Source organism: Thunnus albacares, chromosome 23 (genome assembly GCF_914725855.1).
Source record: "Thunnus albacares chromosome 23, fThuAlb1.1, whole genome shotgun sequence".
Taxonomy (NCBI): domain Eukaryota; kingdom Metazoa; phylum Chordata; class Actinopteri; order Scombriformes; family Scombridae; genus Thunnus; species Thunnus albacares.
Window position 1 is genome coordinate 2,047,818 of NC_058128.1, and position 16,533 is coordinate 2,064,350.

The 16,533-nt window shown below is 38.3% G+C and overlaps 1 protein-coding gene and 1 long non-coding RNA gene across 8 annotated transcripts in view; one reads left to right on the forward strand and one right to left on the reverse strand.

Annotated features, from left to right (window-relative positions):
• Window positions 1–14,557, forward strand: part of phf21b (PHD finger protein 21B) — a 108,112-nt gene extending 93,555 nt beyond the window's left edge. For 3 of the 6 annotated variants that reach the window (XM_044343337.1, XM_044343333.1, XM_044343336.1), the window contains 11 exons: window positions 4,057–4,149; window positions 6,375–6,749; window positions 7,144–7,272; window positions 8,244–8,295; window positions 8,627–8,703; window positions 8,822–8,876; window positions 9,279–9,301; window positions 10,332–10,490; window positions 12,392–12,458; window positions 12,561–12,664; window positions 13,741–14,557. In XM_044343337.1, coding sequence (XP_044199272.1) covers window positions 4,057–4,149; window positions 6,375–6,749; window positions 7,144–7,272; window positions 8,244–8,295; window positions 8,627–8,703; window positions 8,822–8,876; window positions 9,279–9,301; window positions 10,332–10,490; window positions 12,392–12,458; window positions 12,561–12,664; window positions 13,741–13,995 — 1,389 coding nt within the window. In that variant the 3' untranslated portion in view covers window positions 13,996–14,557. The remainder of the gene's footprint in view (window positions 1–4,056; window positions 4,150–6,374; window positions 6,750–7,143; window positions 7,273–8,243; window positions 8,296–8,626; window positions 8,704–8,821; window positions 8,877–9,278; window positions 9,302–10,331; window positions 10,491–12,391; window positions 12,459–12,560; window positions 12,665–13,740) is intronic. The other 3 variants (XM_044343338.1, XM_044343335.1, XM_044343334.1) reach the window with 2 other exon arrangements.
• Window positions 753–13,726, reverse strand: LOC122975115. Of its 2 annotated transcripts, XR_006400572.1 has the most exons (4): window positions 13,397–13,726; window positions 13,076–13,140; window positions 9,168–9,291; window positions 753–1,575 (listed from the first exon to the last, which is right to left on the reverse strand). It is a non-coding gene; the product is annotated as an uncharacterized LOC122975115 (long non-coding RNA). The 2 variants fall into 2 exon arrangements; XR_006400571.1 differs by lacking the exon at window positions 753–1,575 and having other exon boundaries at window positions 8,901–9,291.
• Window positions 14,558–16,533: the final 1,976 nt, after the last annotated feature.

Consider the following 16,533-nt stretch of genomic DNA (forward strand, 5'->3'; position numbering starts at 1 on the left):
CTTTGCTATTTGGAGGAAAAAAAGAAAGAAGAAGAAAATTCATTTAGAGAAACAGGAAATCACTGGTCCAAGGTTGTGTTCGGCTCTTGAGAGGAAGAGGAGGACGAGGACAAGGAGGCCCCCTAAAGCGAAGGTGCTTAGGTTTGGAGAAAAGAGGCAGCAATTACGAAAATGAAAGCCCTTGCACTGCAAGAATTTTCATCTCGGCAGTTTCCATGGGAACAGGCCTCGGCCGCCTCCTCCCCCCTCCTCCTCCTCCTCCTCTTCCTCGCCGAGCCGTTCTGCAGCACAATACAATGGAACGAAGGGATTTTCACAGAAGAAGAAAGGAGGAGGAGGGGGGGGGGATGAGGAGAAAACTTTCCTCTTTTCTGTTTCTCATCTGACGGCTGTAAATGTCTTTAATTCATTTTACTGTTCAGGTTCAGTTTGACAGGAAGTGTCAGCCAATCACAGCGCAGTAATCACAGACGGCACAGTAACCTTTCTGTGGTTTGAAACTTCAGTTTGTTTTTTTTAATCCAGATCTTATTAATATTTAGTTTCTATCTGGATTTATAAGGAATTTATTGTTTGAGCTTCCTGTTTTCTAAAAGAAGAGAATCTCTAAAGTAAATACAAACATGTTTTTTATGATTAATAAAAAGATTGTAGAGCTGATTAATGTCAGTTCAATTAATCTAATCTAATATTCTCTCTATAGATTGTTTAATCTTCTTGTCTACAAAATATGAGAAAATAGTAAAAAAAAAAAAGCCTGTTTTTATTTCTTATATTGTTTATTCATTATAATATAGACATATACTATATACATATACAGACAAATACAATTTAGAACATAAAATGAACACATCAGAAAAAACAGTTCACTCGTCTCTCACATCTCGGCTTTTAGAGTTTTGTGGAGTTTTTTTTTTTTTTTATCCGAATCAAATCGTTTTAAAGCTCTTGGAGGAAAATGGTCGGAATAAAGATCGTAATCATAGAACACGGTATCATCTTCAGGTCACTAAACTCCCCCAAAATCCCCAAAAAATATTACAGAGCTCATGACCTCAGCGTCCTTTTATTTCATTCTTTCCTTTGTGACATTCAAAACAGAAGAAGTCAAAAAAACATTGATAGAAAGAAGGTTTGTATTCTTTTATTGTAAAAATTTAAAGATATATGTGATGATACTGGATTGACTGCAGTCAAATCAGGACCAAAACTATCAAAAACACAACAATAAACATGAATGTTATTATCAACATCATAGAGTTATGATGTATTTTGAAGCCTGGTCACTTACTTTCCTACAGTCACATGAAATTATAATAATAATCACATTAATTACATCATCTCAGTCCTTCTGAACTCAAGTCTGATGAGTTTTCTGTTGTTTGTCCTCTACGCTCCACCGTATTTTATGTCGGTCAGCCGTAAAACGTCAGTGCCGGTTTGACCTTGACTGAAGGTCTGCGGTCGATGTCAGCTGATCTACAGTCTGAACCTCGGCGCAGGAAATGATGTCATCACGTAGTAAAACAGCCAGAAACCTTCATCAGTATCTGCAGCTCCAACAGACGAAGCCTCCTGGAAACCATAAACTACCTTCAGATGTTACACATGACACCTTAAAACTAAGAATAATAACAAATAAACTAACAAACACAAAAACTAAAATACACTCTGTTCCTGTGAGGTTCAACTCTGGAGTCAAAGCATAAAGAAAAAGAAAAATCGTTTACTAAAAATTAAAATTTCATTTTACAGTTGAGGTGTTTATATGATGTGTAGTAACGAGTTAAAATGAGAAAATACTTCAGATTAAAAGTCCAGTTTAGGTTGTGAAATGTCTGTTTAATAAAAAGTCAGTTTTTTTATTTCATTACTATGATATGTTATACTTGTGGAATAATTACAGACGTTGAAGAGTTTTTAACGTAATTTTTTAATTAAACATATTTAAAAAAAAGTATGAATCAGATACTCAAAGATGGCTCCAAATAATAATAATATTAATAATAATAATAAGTCTTAATAAGAGTCACAAAATATCACAAATACAATCTGTAAATGTTAAAGCAGGAAATAAATTTGAAATTTTACATATTTTTACATATAATATCACAGCAGACACATTAATAAATGGAACAACAAATCGCTAATTTTTATTTTGCGATTCCATTTTAAAATACAAATGTTTATTCATAATTTAAAGACAGAATGAGGAAGAATTATTATTAATTATTTTTTTATCTGTACTTTTTCTTACTTATAGAATATATATTTAAACCAAAGATTACAAAGTGCTTTACAAAAACACAGAATACATTTGTTATTAATTTAATATAATTAAACAATGTGTATATTATTAGTGGTTATGTATCTTTAAACATTAAATAAACAGTTTTTTTTTAATTTTGTCACTTATAATGTGCACATAAAATTTGAGAAATTGATTAAAATTATTTGATTTGAATATTGTCGTCCCTGAACCTCCATACATGATTTCATGGCAGTTTTAAAATTCATCTTTTTGGGTTTAAATTTTTCATTAAATGTTTTGTTAATGCAGCAGTTTTTAATACCAGTCTGCTGACTCTTCTTTCAGGCTTTTTGTTTGATTTGGTGAAAAGTTTCTCAGCAGCAGGAAGTTTGTTGTGAAAAACAAGCTGCTGGTGACAGATTTCAACAAAAAAAAACAAAAAAAAACCCTCCTCGTTAGTTTGGAGAGAGAGAAGCTGCTTTTCTTTTATTTTTAATGCCGGGCAACAACAAGAGAAACAGAAACAGCCATGGAGAATGTTCTCTGACTAACGAGAGGTTTGGGAGGATTTTCTTCCATGTGAGGTTTAATTAAATCATGAGAGCTGAAACCAGACAAACAGCGTCCAACCGAGGTGAATTAAAGCCGCGTTAATGTCGTTTGGTTTCATCTGTGTTGAACCGGCTGACGCTGATTTAATGCAGGAAGACAAATGAAAGGTGAAGAACGCTGATTCTCATTACGGTGCTGTTAAACTGTTATTCTTGGATATGAATCGCTGGCTGTTTGTCTTCCTGCTGCTGCAGTCGGTTTAACAGTCAGATGAACAGTTTTAACAAGAGTCTCATGTTCAGGCTGAAACACAGTGTGATGTGTAGTTAGAGCTCCCCGTGTGGACGTTTCTGGTTGCTGCAACTGGAGCTGCAATGATTGAACGAAGCAGAAAATGTCAAATATAAGCTGGTTTCAGCTTTTTTTAGATGTGAGGATTTGAAGCGTTTGTGTGTCATACATGAAAATAAACTGAATATCTTTGGATTTGTGACTGTTGATCAGACAAAACTAGACGTTTGAAGACATTAGAAAGGACATATTTCACTATTTTGTGACATTTAATAGGCAAAATGTCAGATTAATCCATAGTGAAAATGTTGTTTTTGTTGTTTTAACTGGTGATTGATGGTTTCCAGTCTGAAACAACATCAAACACAGATATGGAAGATGAATCTGTGAATCGTGTTTCCTGGTGTGAATTCGTTAAACTTCAAACACTAACGAATCTCTTATAAAACCTTTGATCTCGCTGTTCATTAACAAAGATCAATATGAAACATGTCTCTGCTTTAAATAAAGTTAGTGACTGAGTGTTAATATCATATTATTTTATGTTTCCTTTATGTCCTGTTGTGTAAAAAGTATGTTTTGGTTTGTTTGTTGTATGTTTATTTGTATTTTATTTTATTTTTTTGCAATTTTTAAAATTATTTTTTGCAAATTTTGGTGTAAAAATAAAGATTCCTAAAAAATCTGCTGCTCATAAAGAGCTCAACTTATCAACTTATCAATACTCATACGGTGTTTTGTCAATACTTTACTGTAATGAAATGTGTGTGAGTGGAGACTGATCAGCTGATTGATCAACGTGTGAATCAGGAGCAGCTGTTAACAGAAACATTGACGAAGCTGATCAGACGTATTTGAACCTTTTAGTTGCTGCAAATGTTGAAATGTAAAACTAATAAGATCCGACGTTTTTCTCTGTATTTGATAAATGTCAGTAAGTGATGCGTTCGTGTGTCTTTCAGATGCTGGGAACTCTCACTGCTGTGCCCATCAAGGTGCCTCAAGTCAGCTCGCTGCACCGGCTGGCAGGACAAGCAGCCACTGTGCTACCTCAGGTAACACACACACACACACACACACACACCTGTACACACACCTGTATACACACCTGTACACACACACACACACACACACACACCTGTAACACACACACACACACACACACACACACACACACACACACACACACACCTGTACACACACACACACACACACACACACACACACCTGTAACACACACCTGTATACACACCTGTACACACACACACACCTGTACACACACCTGCACACACACACACACACACACACACCTGTACACACACACACACACACCTGTACACACACCTGCACACACACACACACACACCTGCACACACACATACACACACACACACACACACACACCTGTAACACACACACACCTGTACACACACACACACATCTGTATACACAAACACACACCTGTACACACACACACACCTGTATACACACACACACACACACACCTGTATACACACACACCTGTACACACACACACCTGTACACACACACACACACCTGTACACACACACACCTGTACACACACACACCTGTACACACACACACCTGTATACACACACACACACCTGTACACACACACACACACACACACCTGTAACACACACACCTGTACACACACACACACCTGTACACACACACACACACACCTGTAACACACACACCTGTACATACACCTGCACACACACACACACACACACACCTGTACACACTGTGATCACATGATACCAGTGTGTGTTTGTCCAGGAATGATGAAGGGAAACGATGACGCTTCAAAGCCAAGTTGATATTTTTACTTGATGAAGACTGAATGTTTTTTTCGAAGCTTCATTTTACTCTTAAATATTGAATCTCATGTCAGAATAATGTTTTCTGCTAAAACAACACAAGTAAACGTGCAGTAATAGTGAGCAGAGGCTCAGATTGATTCTCTCTCCCGTCTGTTCGATCGATATGAAGCTACAGCCGGTAGCCCGTTAGCTTAGCTTAGCATAAAGACTGGAAACGGGTGGAAACTGCTAGCCTGACCCTCCTACCGGCTGTTTAATGACCGTCGACTGTTTTACGGAGACGTTTCTGTATGCGGCGACTTTACAGATCAATCTGTTAAAGTTGCTAATTCAGCTGTAAAAGCAGACAAGTTGATCACATGACTGACAGAGACGAACCTGATTGGAGAGAATTGAATTGAATTTCACTGATGAAACTTTAGCAACTCGGTTCATTTGTTTAAAAGACTGAAATTCTTCCATCTTATCTGATATTTTCATACAAAGATCTAAAACTCTAAAAAGAATCTGAACATGATTTAAAGTCATAAAGACTGTTTGTTTGCAGTTTAACAGACGTCCAGCAGGCGGCAGCACAAACCACAACAACACATCAGCTGCTCTCACTGACTCCTCAGAACAAACCGAGTCAAAGCTCATCTGACGCTTTTATAGTTTGAACTTTTGACTCAAATCTCTCTGAACTTTGTTCTTTTAGTTTCCAGACAACAAGGTTCAAAATGAGCTTTAAAAGCTTTTTAATTATCCTAACGAGCAGCTGAGTTTTACCTTTCAAATGTCATCTACAGTATGTTTAGATTGACTAATAACACTCACAATGAACATCAATTAAAGAATGATTTTACATGTATAGTTATAGTTATATATATGTTCATATTCTGACTGAAACCAAACTTTAGAGTTAAGTTTGGAGTCACTTAATCAACTTAGATTGTTTTAATCAATCAGCCAGTTGATTGATTGGTTCTCTCACATCAGTGTTTTAATCTTTAATAAACAGAAACAGAAGACGCCAGTTAACATAAACTTTTAAGTGAGCAGATTAAAATGTGCCTAAAAGGCCACCGTACAGAAGATGAACTTCTTAGATTTATGTAACAACATGATGTTAAAGCCTGCAGCAGCCTCCGGGGGGCGACGGTGAGGCTGTAGTTTCCTGCTAAATGTCGTCATCCGTCCATGTCGGCGAGGTCGGCGTGCAGCCATCATGCCGCAGACGGGAACGTCTCCTCTACTGCTCAGATCATTCAGTCTGAAAACAGTCGTGTGTGAAGCAACTCAAGCAGCTGTTGGTGCAGACAGTGAAATATGATCCAGCGTCCAGTCGCAGTGACAGATTATTGGGTTCAAAGGCTGATCAGGAAGTAACTGCACAGCGTCAGTACTGGTGTTTACTAGTAGGAACATGGACTTTAACTCTCGTCCTCCTGCAGGTCAGGCCAAAGACCCAGATCCCCGACAGCCTTCCCCACAGTCCCTGCCAGGAGCTGCAGCCGCTCAGCCTGCAGAGGGCCACCGCCGTGGTCAGCCCCAAGAGCCAGGGCCCCACCCTGCCCACCGCCAACAGCACCTTCAGCCCCGACCACCAGCCCAACGGCCAGAGCGACGCCTCTCCGCCCCCGCCGCCGCCGCCGCTTCCCCACAGCCTGTCCGGAGGCCCCGAGTCCAGCAGCCCCGCCCAGCACGCGTCGGCGGGGACCGGCGTGGCGTACGCCATCATCGCCGCCTCCCCGGCCACCGGGAACGGGGTGTCCGCCGTCAGCGAGGCCGTCAAGGTGCAGCCACTGCTCTTCAGCGCTGACAACAAGGCTGGTGTCTCCACAAACACCAACGACTCAGATCTGATGTTCACTAAGATTAAACACACTGACAGTCGTTATTATTATTATTAATCATTTAGTCAATGGAACCTAAAATATTATTCACAGTTTCAGTCCATCAGGATGTTTTCACTTTGCTTGTTTTGATTAACAGTTAAAAACTTAAAGATATTAAAACATTTTGTCTCATATGAAAGAAAAACTGCAGTTTGTTGACTAATCAATAAATCGACTGATTGTTGCAGCTTCATCAAGTCAATAAACTTTAAAAAACAAAACAAAAAAACAACTTCCAGTTTGTTACAACAAGACAAAAATCAAATGATAATCAGTGTTTAATGATGAAAATCTCATCTGACGTCTGTCATGTTGGTGTTTTCAGGTAATAATAATCCAGCCTCAGGCCCCCAGCAGCACCGAGGGGTCCCCGGGGGCCCAGGCTGACCTGCCGTCACAGGAGGCCCCGCCCGCTCTGACGTCCCCCTCCCCGAAGAAAGACGAAGACCCCGAGGTGAGACCACAAACCTGATCGGACGGCTGAAGAGTCTGATCGTTCGAAAAACTTTATTTATTTAGTTATTTATCAGGATAAACGATGTTAAAGGATCAGTTCAGTTTTTAAACAACAGACATCATCTGTAATCATTCCTCCTGTTCATACTGACCATTAGAAGATCCCTTCATAATGACCTTACAATGTATTTAAATGTTTATCTGAAGCTAATATGAAGCTTCAGCGTCCAAATGAGTCAAATCAAGTAGATATCTTTTAACGTTACAGTCTTTTTAGTGCCAAAGTTCCTCTTTTTGTTACTATACTTCCACTTGCAGCTCAACAGGGAAACACTGTCCGAGGAAACACAAAGAGAGAATTTGATGCTAAAAAGACTGTAAATGTGTCAGATATCCACTTGATATGACTAACTCAGACTGATGAAGCTGAATAGAAGCTTCACAGAGACTTTTAAACGACTGTGTGGACACACTGTGGATTTTATCCTCCATCACTTTACATTGAAAACACATTTGAAGGATCTTTTAATATCCAGTATGAACAGGAGGAATGATTACAGCGAGGTTCATATGGACACCTGAAACTTGTCTTTTAAAGTTTAACAAGATAATAATAATAATATTTCACTGAAATAAATAAGATTTAAAAGAAACAAATAAACATAAATAAAAAGGAACTAAATCTTTAATAGAAAAAGTTTTGTCTTGTACGAGAATGAACTTCTGAACTTTAATGTTGAATTGAAGTAAAAACTGATATAAAAAGTGTGAAATGTAATTTTCTGATAAATGAGCTGCTGCTGATCTGACGTTGAACCGACAGACTGTAAATCAAAGTGTTTGATATCACAGACGATGATAAAGTGTAAAGCAGCAGATTCTCTTTATGACAGTGAAGAGACGATAACTTCAGTCCCATCACGTCACCTCGTTAACGTCCTCGTTAACGTCTCTCTCTCTCTCCTACAGAAAATTGCCTTCATGGTCGCCCTCGGCCTCGTCACCACAGAACATCTGGAAGGTGAGTTTACTACAGTATGAACCCAAACATCACCTAGTTAATCACAGATCAATAAAAACTAAACTGGGAATTCATTGATTGATCATCTGAACATCTTTTAAGCAAAATTTGCCCCAAAATTCTGTGATTTCAGCTTCTGAAAGGTGAATATTTGTTGTTTAGTCTGATGGTGACGTGAAGTTTTAGACTTCAGGAAGATTTGATGAAGATGAATAAAAGTGTGAGTGTGAGTGAGTGTATTCAAAGGAATAAACGGCAGATGAACTGATGATGTAATCAGTTGAAGTCTCGTTCAGATACAGATGTGGAGTTTTCTTTTTCTTCTGAACAGAAATCCAGACGAAGAGACAGGAGAGGAAGAGGAGAAGCACCGCCAACCCGGCCTACAGCGGCCTGTTTGAACCGGAGGTCTGAACGCCACTAAAAAAAACATATTTACACTCCGTTTATTAATAAAAGTAACTTGTGAAAGACGACGACATGAAGATTAGAAATGAAACTTGTTTTATGGTCTTTGTCGTTGCAGCGTAAACGTCTGGCGTCACATTATCTCAACAGTTCGCTCTTCCTGTCGGCACGAGGTAAAACTTCTGTCGCTTTGTTCCTTCATGTTTGTATAAAATGTGCTTTATTATTATTATTATTATTATTATTATTACAGTCAGTTTATTCCCAGAGCAGCGTGACGAGTGAACTCTGGTTGATTTCTAGTTTGCACATTTAAATCCTTAAAAACATTCGAACATGAAACAAGAGTTTGTATTTTTTCAGCTGTGTGTGTTTTCGCAGCAGAGAATCATTTATTTAGAGAATTATTCTAGTTATGAATGTAAATGTTTGCATGTGGCTGATGATTGTTTCTGAACTCTAACCTTCATCTTCTTCTGCTGCTGCTGCTGCTGCTGCTTGACCTTTAACCCGTCGTCCGTCTGTGTGTGCGTCTGCCGCCACTAACCTCTGCTCTGCTTCCATCCACATGCTAGACTCTGAGGATTTCTGCTGGAAGGTAGGTCACATGACTGATGATGTCACACCTGTGCTTCTGAAATAGTCGACAACTTCTGAAATTATCCTAATGAAACATCAATGAGTGTCGAGTGGTTCAAGGAGACTCTGCTTCATTTTATAGGCCACATTTCTGTTATTTATATGTTCTGATATCGGATGTTAAACGTGGTTAAAGTTATTTAAAAAAATGCTGCCTGCAAGTCAAAACTCAGGGCTCAACCTGCTCTGAACGCTTCGTTTTTTTTTTATCTTGCTAACGAGCTGACGTCGGCTCATCGCGCCCATAAACAGCTGTGAAATCCTGCTACTATAGTTTGTTTACGTAGCCTCCAGAGCTTCCTGAAGCTGACCAATCAGAACAGAGTGGGCTCATCAGGAGGCGGGGCCTTAAAGAGACAGGAGCTAAAACGGCCTGTTTCAGACAGAGGCTGAACTGAGGGGCTGCATAAAGGACCAGTAGAAGATAAATAAGGAGTTTTTAACTGGAAATCATGCAAAGATATTCCAGTAGATCATCTTAAATCTGGTCTAAATATGAAAAGAAAACCAGTGTTTGTTTCTATCAACAACATCGTCTCATTTCACTGCTGCTTCTCATCTAACTCAACTTACATGTTTCTGTCACAAAGTCTAAGTCTTTTTGTTTTTTTTGGTCCATTTCACTTGAAATTAAACATTAATGATATTATGTGATTTAATTTATGGATTACGGGGACGACGTGTTAAAGTGATTAAACCCCAAAAACAAAACGTCCATAAAACACAAATGAAAACTAAAATTACATCACCAGAAATTAAGTAAAAAACACACAAAAAAAGGTTAATTTGATGGCTTATTAATCTGAGCGCCTCTTGATTTTAACAACTGCCTCATTTTAGCAAAGTTTCAGGAAGATTTGTTAGTTCTGCAAAGACAAAACAAAGTTTTATCTTGAAAATTAACATTTGAAAATAGTTGAAAAGCAACATCAGTGACGACTGTGCTGCTGTTTGAATCTGTTTCTAAATTGAACCCTTTGTATTAACAGGAGGACTTGGAGCATGACGACCACTGTGCCATCTGTAAGGAGGACGGCGAGCTGCAGCCCTGCCACAACTGCCCCCGAGCCTTCCACCCCAACTGCCTCCACCCACCGCTCAAAACCCCGCCCAGAGGCCCCTGGTACTGCCCCAAGTGTCAGAAGAAGGTAACGAGGCCACGAGATGAACTGCGGCATTTTTTTGCGCGGTTGTAGTTACTCTTTAAGACGTTTTGCAAAAATACTCTGATTATAAAGACTTGAAGCAGCTAGAAACAGCTGGCCAAGTTAAAAAATACACCTACTAACAACTATAACATGTTCATAATAATAAAAATTGATTTTAAGTGTCTTTAATGTAACCCAAGGACACTTAACATGCAGAAAAAAACAAACAAAAATTAAAGCTGCAAGCGTTGGTCGGGACACAGAAAAATACTCATATATTTGAATGGAGAGTGTGAGCGAACCCACATCTTTTTGAACATTTACTGCTTCCACATAGTTTTAGATACAAACTTCATTTGAACTTTAAATGAGCCACGAGACTTTGACCTACAAATCTTGAATTTACATGTGTTTTCTATCTTTTATTGTTTTTGAGATATTAGAGTGTGAGTTTTAAAGTCTTTTCTTGCTCCTCCTGTGATTTTATAATGAGTGTGTATTGCGGAATGTTTCACAGCACTGAGGGAGTGACATCACCAGGAGCAGTTGGAGAGGAGGATTTTAGAGTACGCTTCTGGTGAAATATCCTCATAAATCCCATGACTTTGGCCAAATCTTACATTAAAAATCATATTATAGTCGGAAATTTCGTTGAGAATCCATTGATACAGGTTTGAAAGTGGTCAGACTTATAGTTCAGACGTAAGAAGCCTCTGTTTGACACAAAGTTCATGTCTCCCCATTGTTTTACATTGTAATATGTGATGTGGCACTGCAACTTTCAGGGCTTATAAAATCCAAACCGTTCGAGTTATTACAAAGTTTTTAACAACTTTTTGTCAGCACAGTGTCATAAGTCATGTATTAAAGTGTGAAGCCAATACCATTAACGCCCTAGGAGGAGATATGATTTGTAGGTCTTGATGAGACGAATAATTGAGTTTTGATCTCTCTACGACATTCCTACAGGCTGTGGCGGCCATTTTAGTTACATAGGTGACGCTAGAGAGCACATTTTGGCACTTTGGGGGTTAATTTTTACATTTTATCAAATTTTTCACCAAACCTGATGTGCGTGCCAAATTTGGTGAGTTTTTGAGCATGTTTAGGGGGTCAAATTAAGGGTTTAAGTGGCGTAATAATAAAGAAACAAACACATGAAAAACAACAGGGTGGTTACAGTAGTGTCGTGGCTAATGTTTTACAGTAGTCCTCTGCCTTTTGGGCTTGGTCCCTAAAAAGACGAGTCTTCAGTCTGGATCTTCGACATTTTATTAAGCAGCTTTTGTTTGTATTAATGTTTCAGTGTTCACATCTGTACGTCACATTTAATATAAACGCACCATTAGTGTCGTTAACGTTCAACAGTTTAATTTAAACATGCTGCGTTCATGTCCTATCAAAATTTATTGTAATTACAAGTTTTCCACTCGTAAATAGCGTTCACATCAACCTCCGAGCTGTAATTACGACGGGGAAACTGATTCCCCAAACAAACATGGACGCCTCATGTCGGCCAAAGACTGTTGTTCAGTATAATTAACCCCAAATTTAATGTAATTTTGTCAACACGCCTTCAAACCTCAGTTATCATTCAACCTTCTGGAGTTCTCAGATGAATGTTTTTCTTTTTTATTAGAGCCAAATGACAGAACAACAGAGAACAGAAACAACATTCAATGATATAAAAACATTAAAAACACAACAAAGAATATAACATGAAACTGTGACTTGGCTGAAGTTGACAGAGGGATTTAAGAACCAGTCTAACCAGTCAATGAGTCAACGGACTAACAGACTAAGCTGGAGGTGGAGGTGCGACTGTAACGTACGGTATGAATCTGTGTTTTGTTGCATGTTTTCCTGCTTTAAGTAATAAAAACTAAATGTTTGTTCTTCAGGTTCTGAACAAGGAGAACATGTCGTGGCCACAGAACTTTGTTCAGTCCTACGTTACACACAAGACGGGTAAGAACAAGTTGAACTGTGTACGAGACGAGAGTGTGTGTCGACATGTCCACACATGTACTGATGAAGCGTGTGTGTGTGTGTGTGTGTGTGTTTGAGCAGTGAGGCAGGAGGAGAAGCGACGGCTGCTGAGACGAAACAACGAGCTGAAGAAAGAATGCGCTCATCTGGAAGAAGAAGACCAGAAGCTCAAGATGACGCTCAAAGTAAAAACACACACAAACACGTTTTCAGCTCACGTCCTGATGATGACAGATATTAAAGTGTTCTGTGACTTATTCTTATTATTATTATTATTACTGTCAGTATAGCTGGATTTCCTAATATGTGACCAGAATACAGCATTATCTTGTAATTATGAGATAAATCTTCAAGTTTGTGTTTTATTTGTGAAAGTAATGAGCTTCTGTAGTTTGGTTCAGATGACAAAAAAACAACAAAAATTGGAATTAAATACCTTAAATATAAGATAAAAACAATAAACACAAGAGTAGTAATGAGACGTACGTCCTTGTGTCTAAATCTGACTTCTCTTAACGTTTTTGGACTCACGATGGTTTAAAATCAAAGATGTCGTCGTCTTTTATTCTGCCTACATTACCCACAATGCAACTCACCTGCCAACAGTTCAATCAGAGGTCAAGGTGTGTTTATTCAAGTAGCAGTTTGATGGCAGCAGAGACTGTAGTAAAAATAACATGAAGCAAGCTGAAGAAGTTCAGAGCTGCAACATTAATCGATAAAACCGATTGCTGGAAATTCATTTTGCGATGTTGTAATGCGCATCGTAAAAGGCAGACAGACCTCTAACTAACAAATATTTTTAAAAATATTTGTATGAAACAAATATTCATAAAAACATTATTTGTGCTTTGCTGAATAATGTATTTGTATTGGGGCACACACCTAGTTCCTACATTACCCACAATGCAACTCACCTGCCAACAGTTCAATCAGAGGTTGAGGTGTGTTCACGCTGGTAGCAGTTTGATGGCAGCAGAGACTGTTGAAAGTAAAAATAACATGAAGTAAGTTGAAGTTCAGATTAATCGATTGCTGGAAATTCCTTTTGCGATGTTGTAACGCGTATCGTAAAATGGCGAGGACTGCCGAAAGCTTTACGACAGGCGTGAATCACTGCAACCGCCGTTGACCATACAGTCAAAATATATCCAGTAGCAGGCGAGATTAGCTTCACACAGACACACATGTGACCAACAGACGAGATAAAAATTCCTTCCAGCCGACAGGAAGTTGACTGTGCTGTTTCCTGTCTCCGCAGCAGTGTACGGACCTGAGAGAGAGACTGCTGGGGCAGCAGAGAGACACTCAGGCGTCGCTGGAACGCCTCAAAGCTCTCATCAGGCTGATCCAGCGCGACCAGGTCATCCAGGTCACCATGACGACCACCGCCACCATCACCGCCTCCTTGCTCTCCCAGTCCTGGATCAAACCCACCAGCACCGCGGCCCCGGGCCCCTCGGCCACGCCCCTGCAGAAGAGCCACGCCCACAGCCAGGATGACATCAACAACTAGCTCCGACGTTTTTACCCCCCAAACAAACAAACAAACATCGAGGGCAGTGAAGATGTTTTTGTTTTTTGTTTTTTTTTGTCTGAATAATATCTAACCATCTTTTCTCCGAGAGCTGTTGTGGAACGAAAAAAAAAAGCGACAAAAAACTGAAAAAAGAGCCTCTATCCTCCACTCGATTCAAGTATTTTTTAAAACCCAACACCTACAGTGCTTACGAGATTTCTTTTTTTAAGTTATTTTCTATTTATTAATGTTCTTGGCCTTAATGTATTTATTACAAAAAGTTAGATTACAGTGCTGCCGCAGGAACACAAAGGAGTTTTTTTTTTCTGCGCGGTCCAAAAGATATTTCCCTTTTTTAAAAACACAGGTATAATTATTGTTCTGCATATAGTGAGAGAGAACATTAGAGTTTAGTCGTAGTTACAAAGAAAAACGATGGAAGTTGAAGGACTGTACATTGATATATCTGAGTAGGTGTTTGTTCTCATTCTCCTATGAACAATGTTTTTTGCCATAATAATTCAGGAAAAATGTTTTCATCGTGTATGTGAACGCATACGAGCCTTCAAACAAAAAACAGAGAATAACTTTTTTTCAGTATTAATAGAGTTAAAGTCAAAGAAAAAAGTATTTAAGATAAAACTACAGAAATTAGCATTTCTAGTGGAGATTTTAGTATTTTCATGCTGATGCCTGTTGATAAGTGTAAGTTTGGAGTATTCAAGGGGATCACTGTACATACGTTGTATTATTATTATCATCATCATCATCATCATCAGCGCAGGTTTTTTTTGTTTTTTTATTGGTTTTCAAACTTTTAGTGGAGTCACACATCAGCTGGTTTCTGTTCGACAGCAACAAAAACAACAACATGACGGGATTTTTTTCATAAAGATGCAGAAACAATATTTTGAGATCACGTCCTTGTTGAATTTAAAGTGATGATTTTCATACATATTTTATTTATACATTTACATAAATAATGAAACGACAAAAGGAAGTTAAACGACGACTGAGCAGATTTAAGTCCAAATTATTGCTGTTTGAAATGTTGTTCTGATCAATCCCAAAAAAAGGTAAAAAATAAATAAAGAATTTGACTTTTTAACGTAGAAAGAAGAAATTTCACTGATTTACCTGATCAGAGGGCTGAACTACGAAGCGAGATTAGTGGGTTAGCGAGGTATGTTGAGCCTGCAGGGTTTTCAATGTCACGATGGTGTCTCTCTTTTAATCTAGCTACATCACCATGGTAACTCTTTTAACCTAGCTATATCACCATGGTAACTCTTTTAACCTAGCTACATCACCATGGTAACTCTTTTAACCTAGCTACATCACCATGGCAACTCTTTTAACCTAGCTACATCACCACGGCAACTCTTTTAACCTAGCTACATCACCATGGTAACTCTTTTAACTTAGCTACATCACCATGGTAACTCTTTTAACCTAGCTACATCACCACGGTAACTCTTTTAACCTAGCTACATCACCATGGTAACTGATGCTGCAAACCTAACCTGGTCCGGAGCAGGTTATGTTCTGAGTTTCAGGTTAAATCAGCAATAAAAAGCGTCGTCCTTTCACCACCTGATCTGCTGCTGCAGCTATTAGACACTGATTAGAATATTGATTAGTCTTCTATCATACATACCATTGATTTGATGTCATATTGTAAATTTGTAATGGTGCGAGAGGTTTGGGTTTCTGTGGGATTTTGTTACAAAATATCAAACTGTATTTCAAATTTAAAAATAAAAACTAATGAAGAAATACTTTGAACAAAAAAAAATATAATATTCAATCTATAATATTAATTTCAATTTGATTTGAGCAGAATCTGAAGTGATTTCCACTGATCCTTCATTATTGGACACAATCAGACTGTTTAATGTTTAAAGTTTAAGAGCTCTGGATGTGGGAGGCAAAGAGTGGTAAAATAAGTATATAAACTAATTACGTAATTAATAAATTAATTAGTTTTTTAATGAACAAATTTACACGATCAGCAATTTTCTACCAGCGTTCCTCTCTCGCCTTATTTGCAGCAACAGCGTTGCTTTTTGCTGTGATAATTTATTTATATTCATATCTCTCCGTTATAATGACCTGTCCCTCCTGACTGAAGCAGGCGACACGTGATTGGTCCATTTTGTGCGGAAAAAAGAGTCAAATGACGCCAAACGCCCCCCTTCATGGGGACGGACACAGAAAGCCTGAGTTAACAATAAGTGATACCACTAATCTGTGATGGTGAGTTTAGAGTTTGTTGAACTTGCTTCGTAGTTCGACTCCTCTGTTCAGGTTGATCTGCATCACAACACCTAAAATGAGGTAAAATCATCTATTAGGATATTTTTAAGCTTAATAATCAAGTCTTGTCTTCATATTATTATGATTAACTTAAAAAATCTGAAATAATAAAGATATATTTTGGTTTTAGGACCTTAAAACAAACAGATTCAGTTATTTTTTGTTTTGTTTCTGCATCTCTGGGAGGGAAAACAAAAAACTAAAAACTAGAAGTCATGT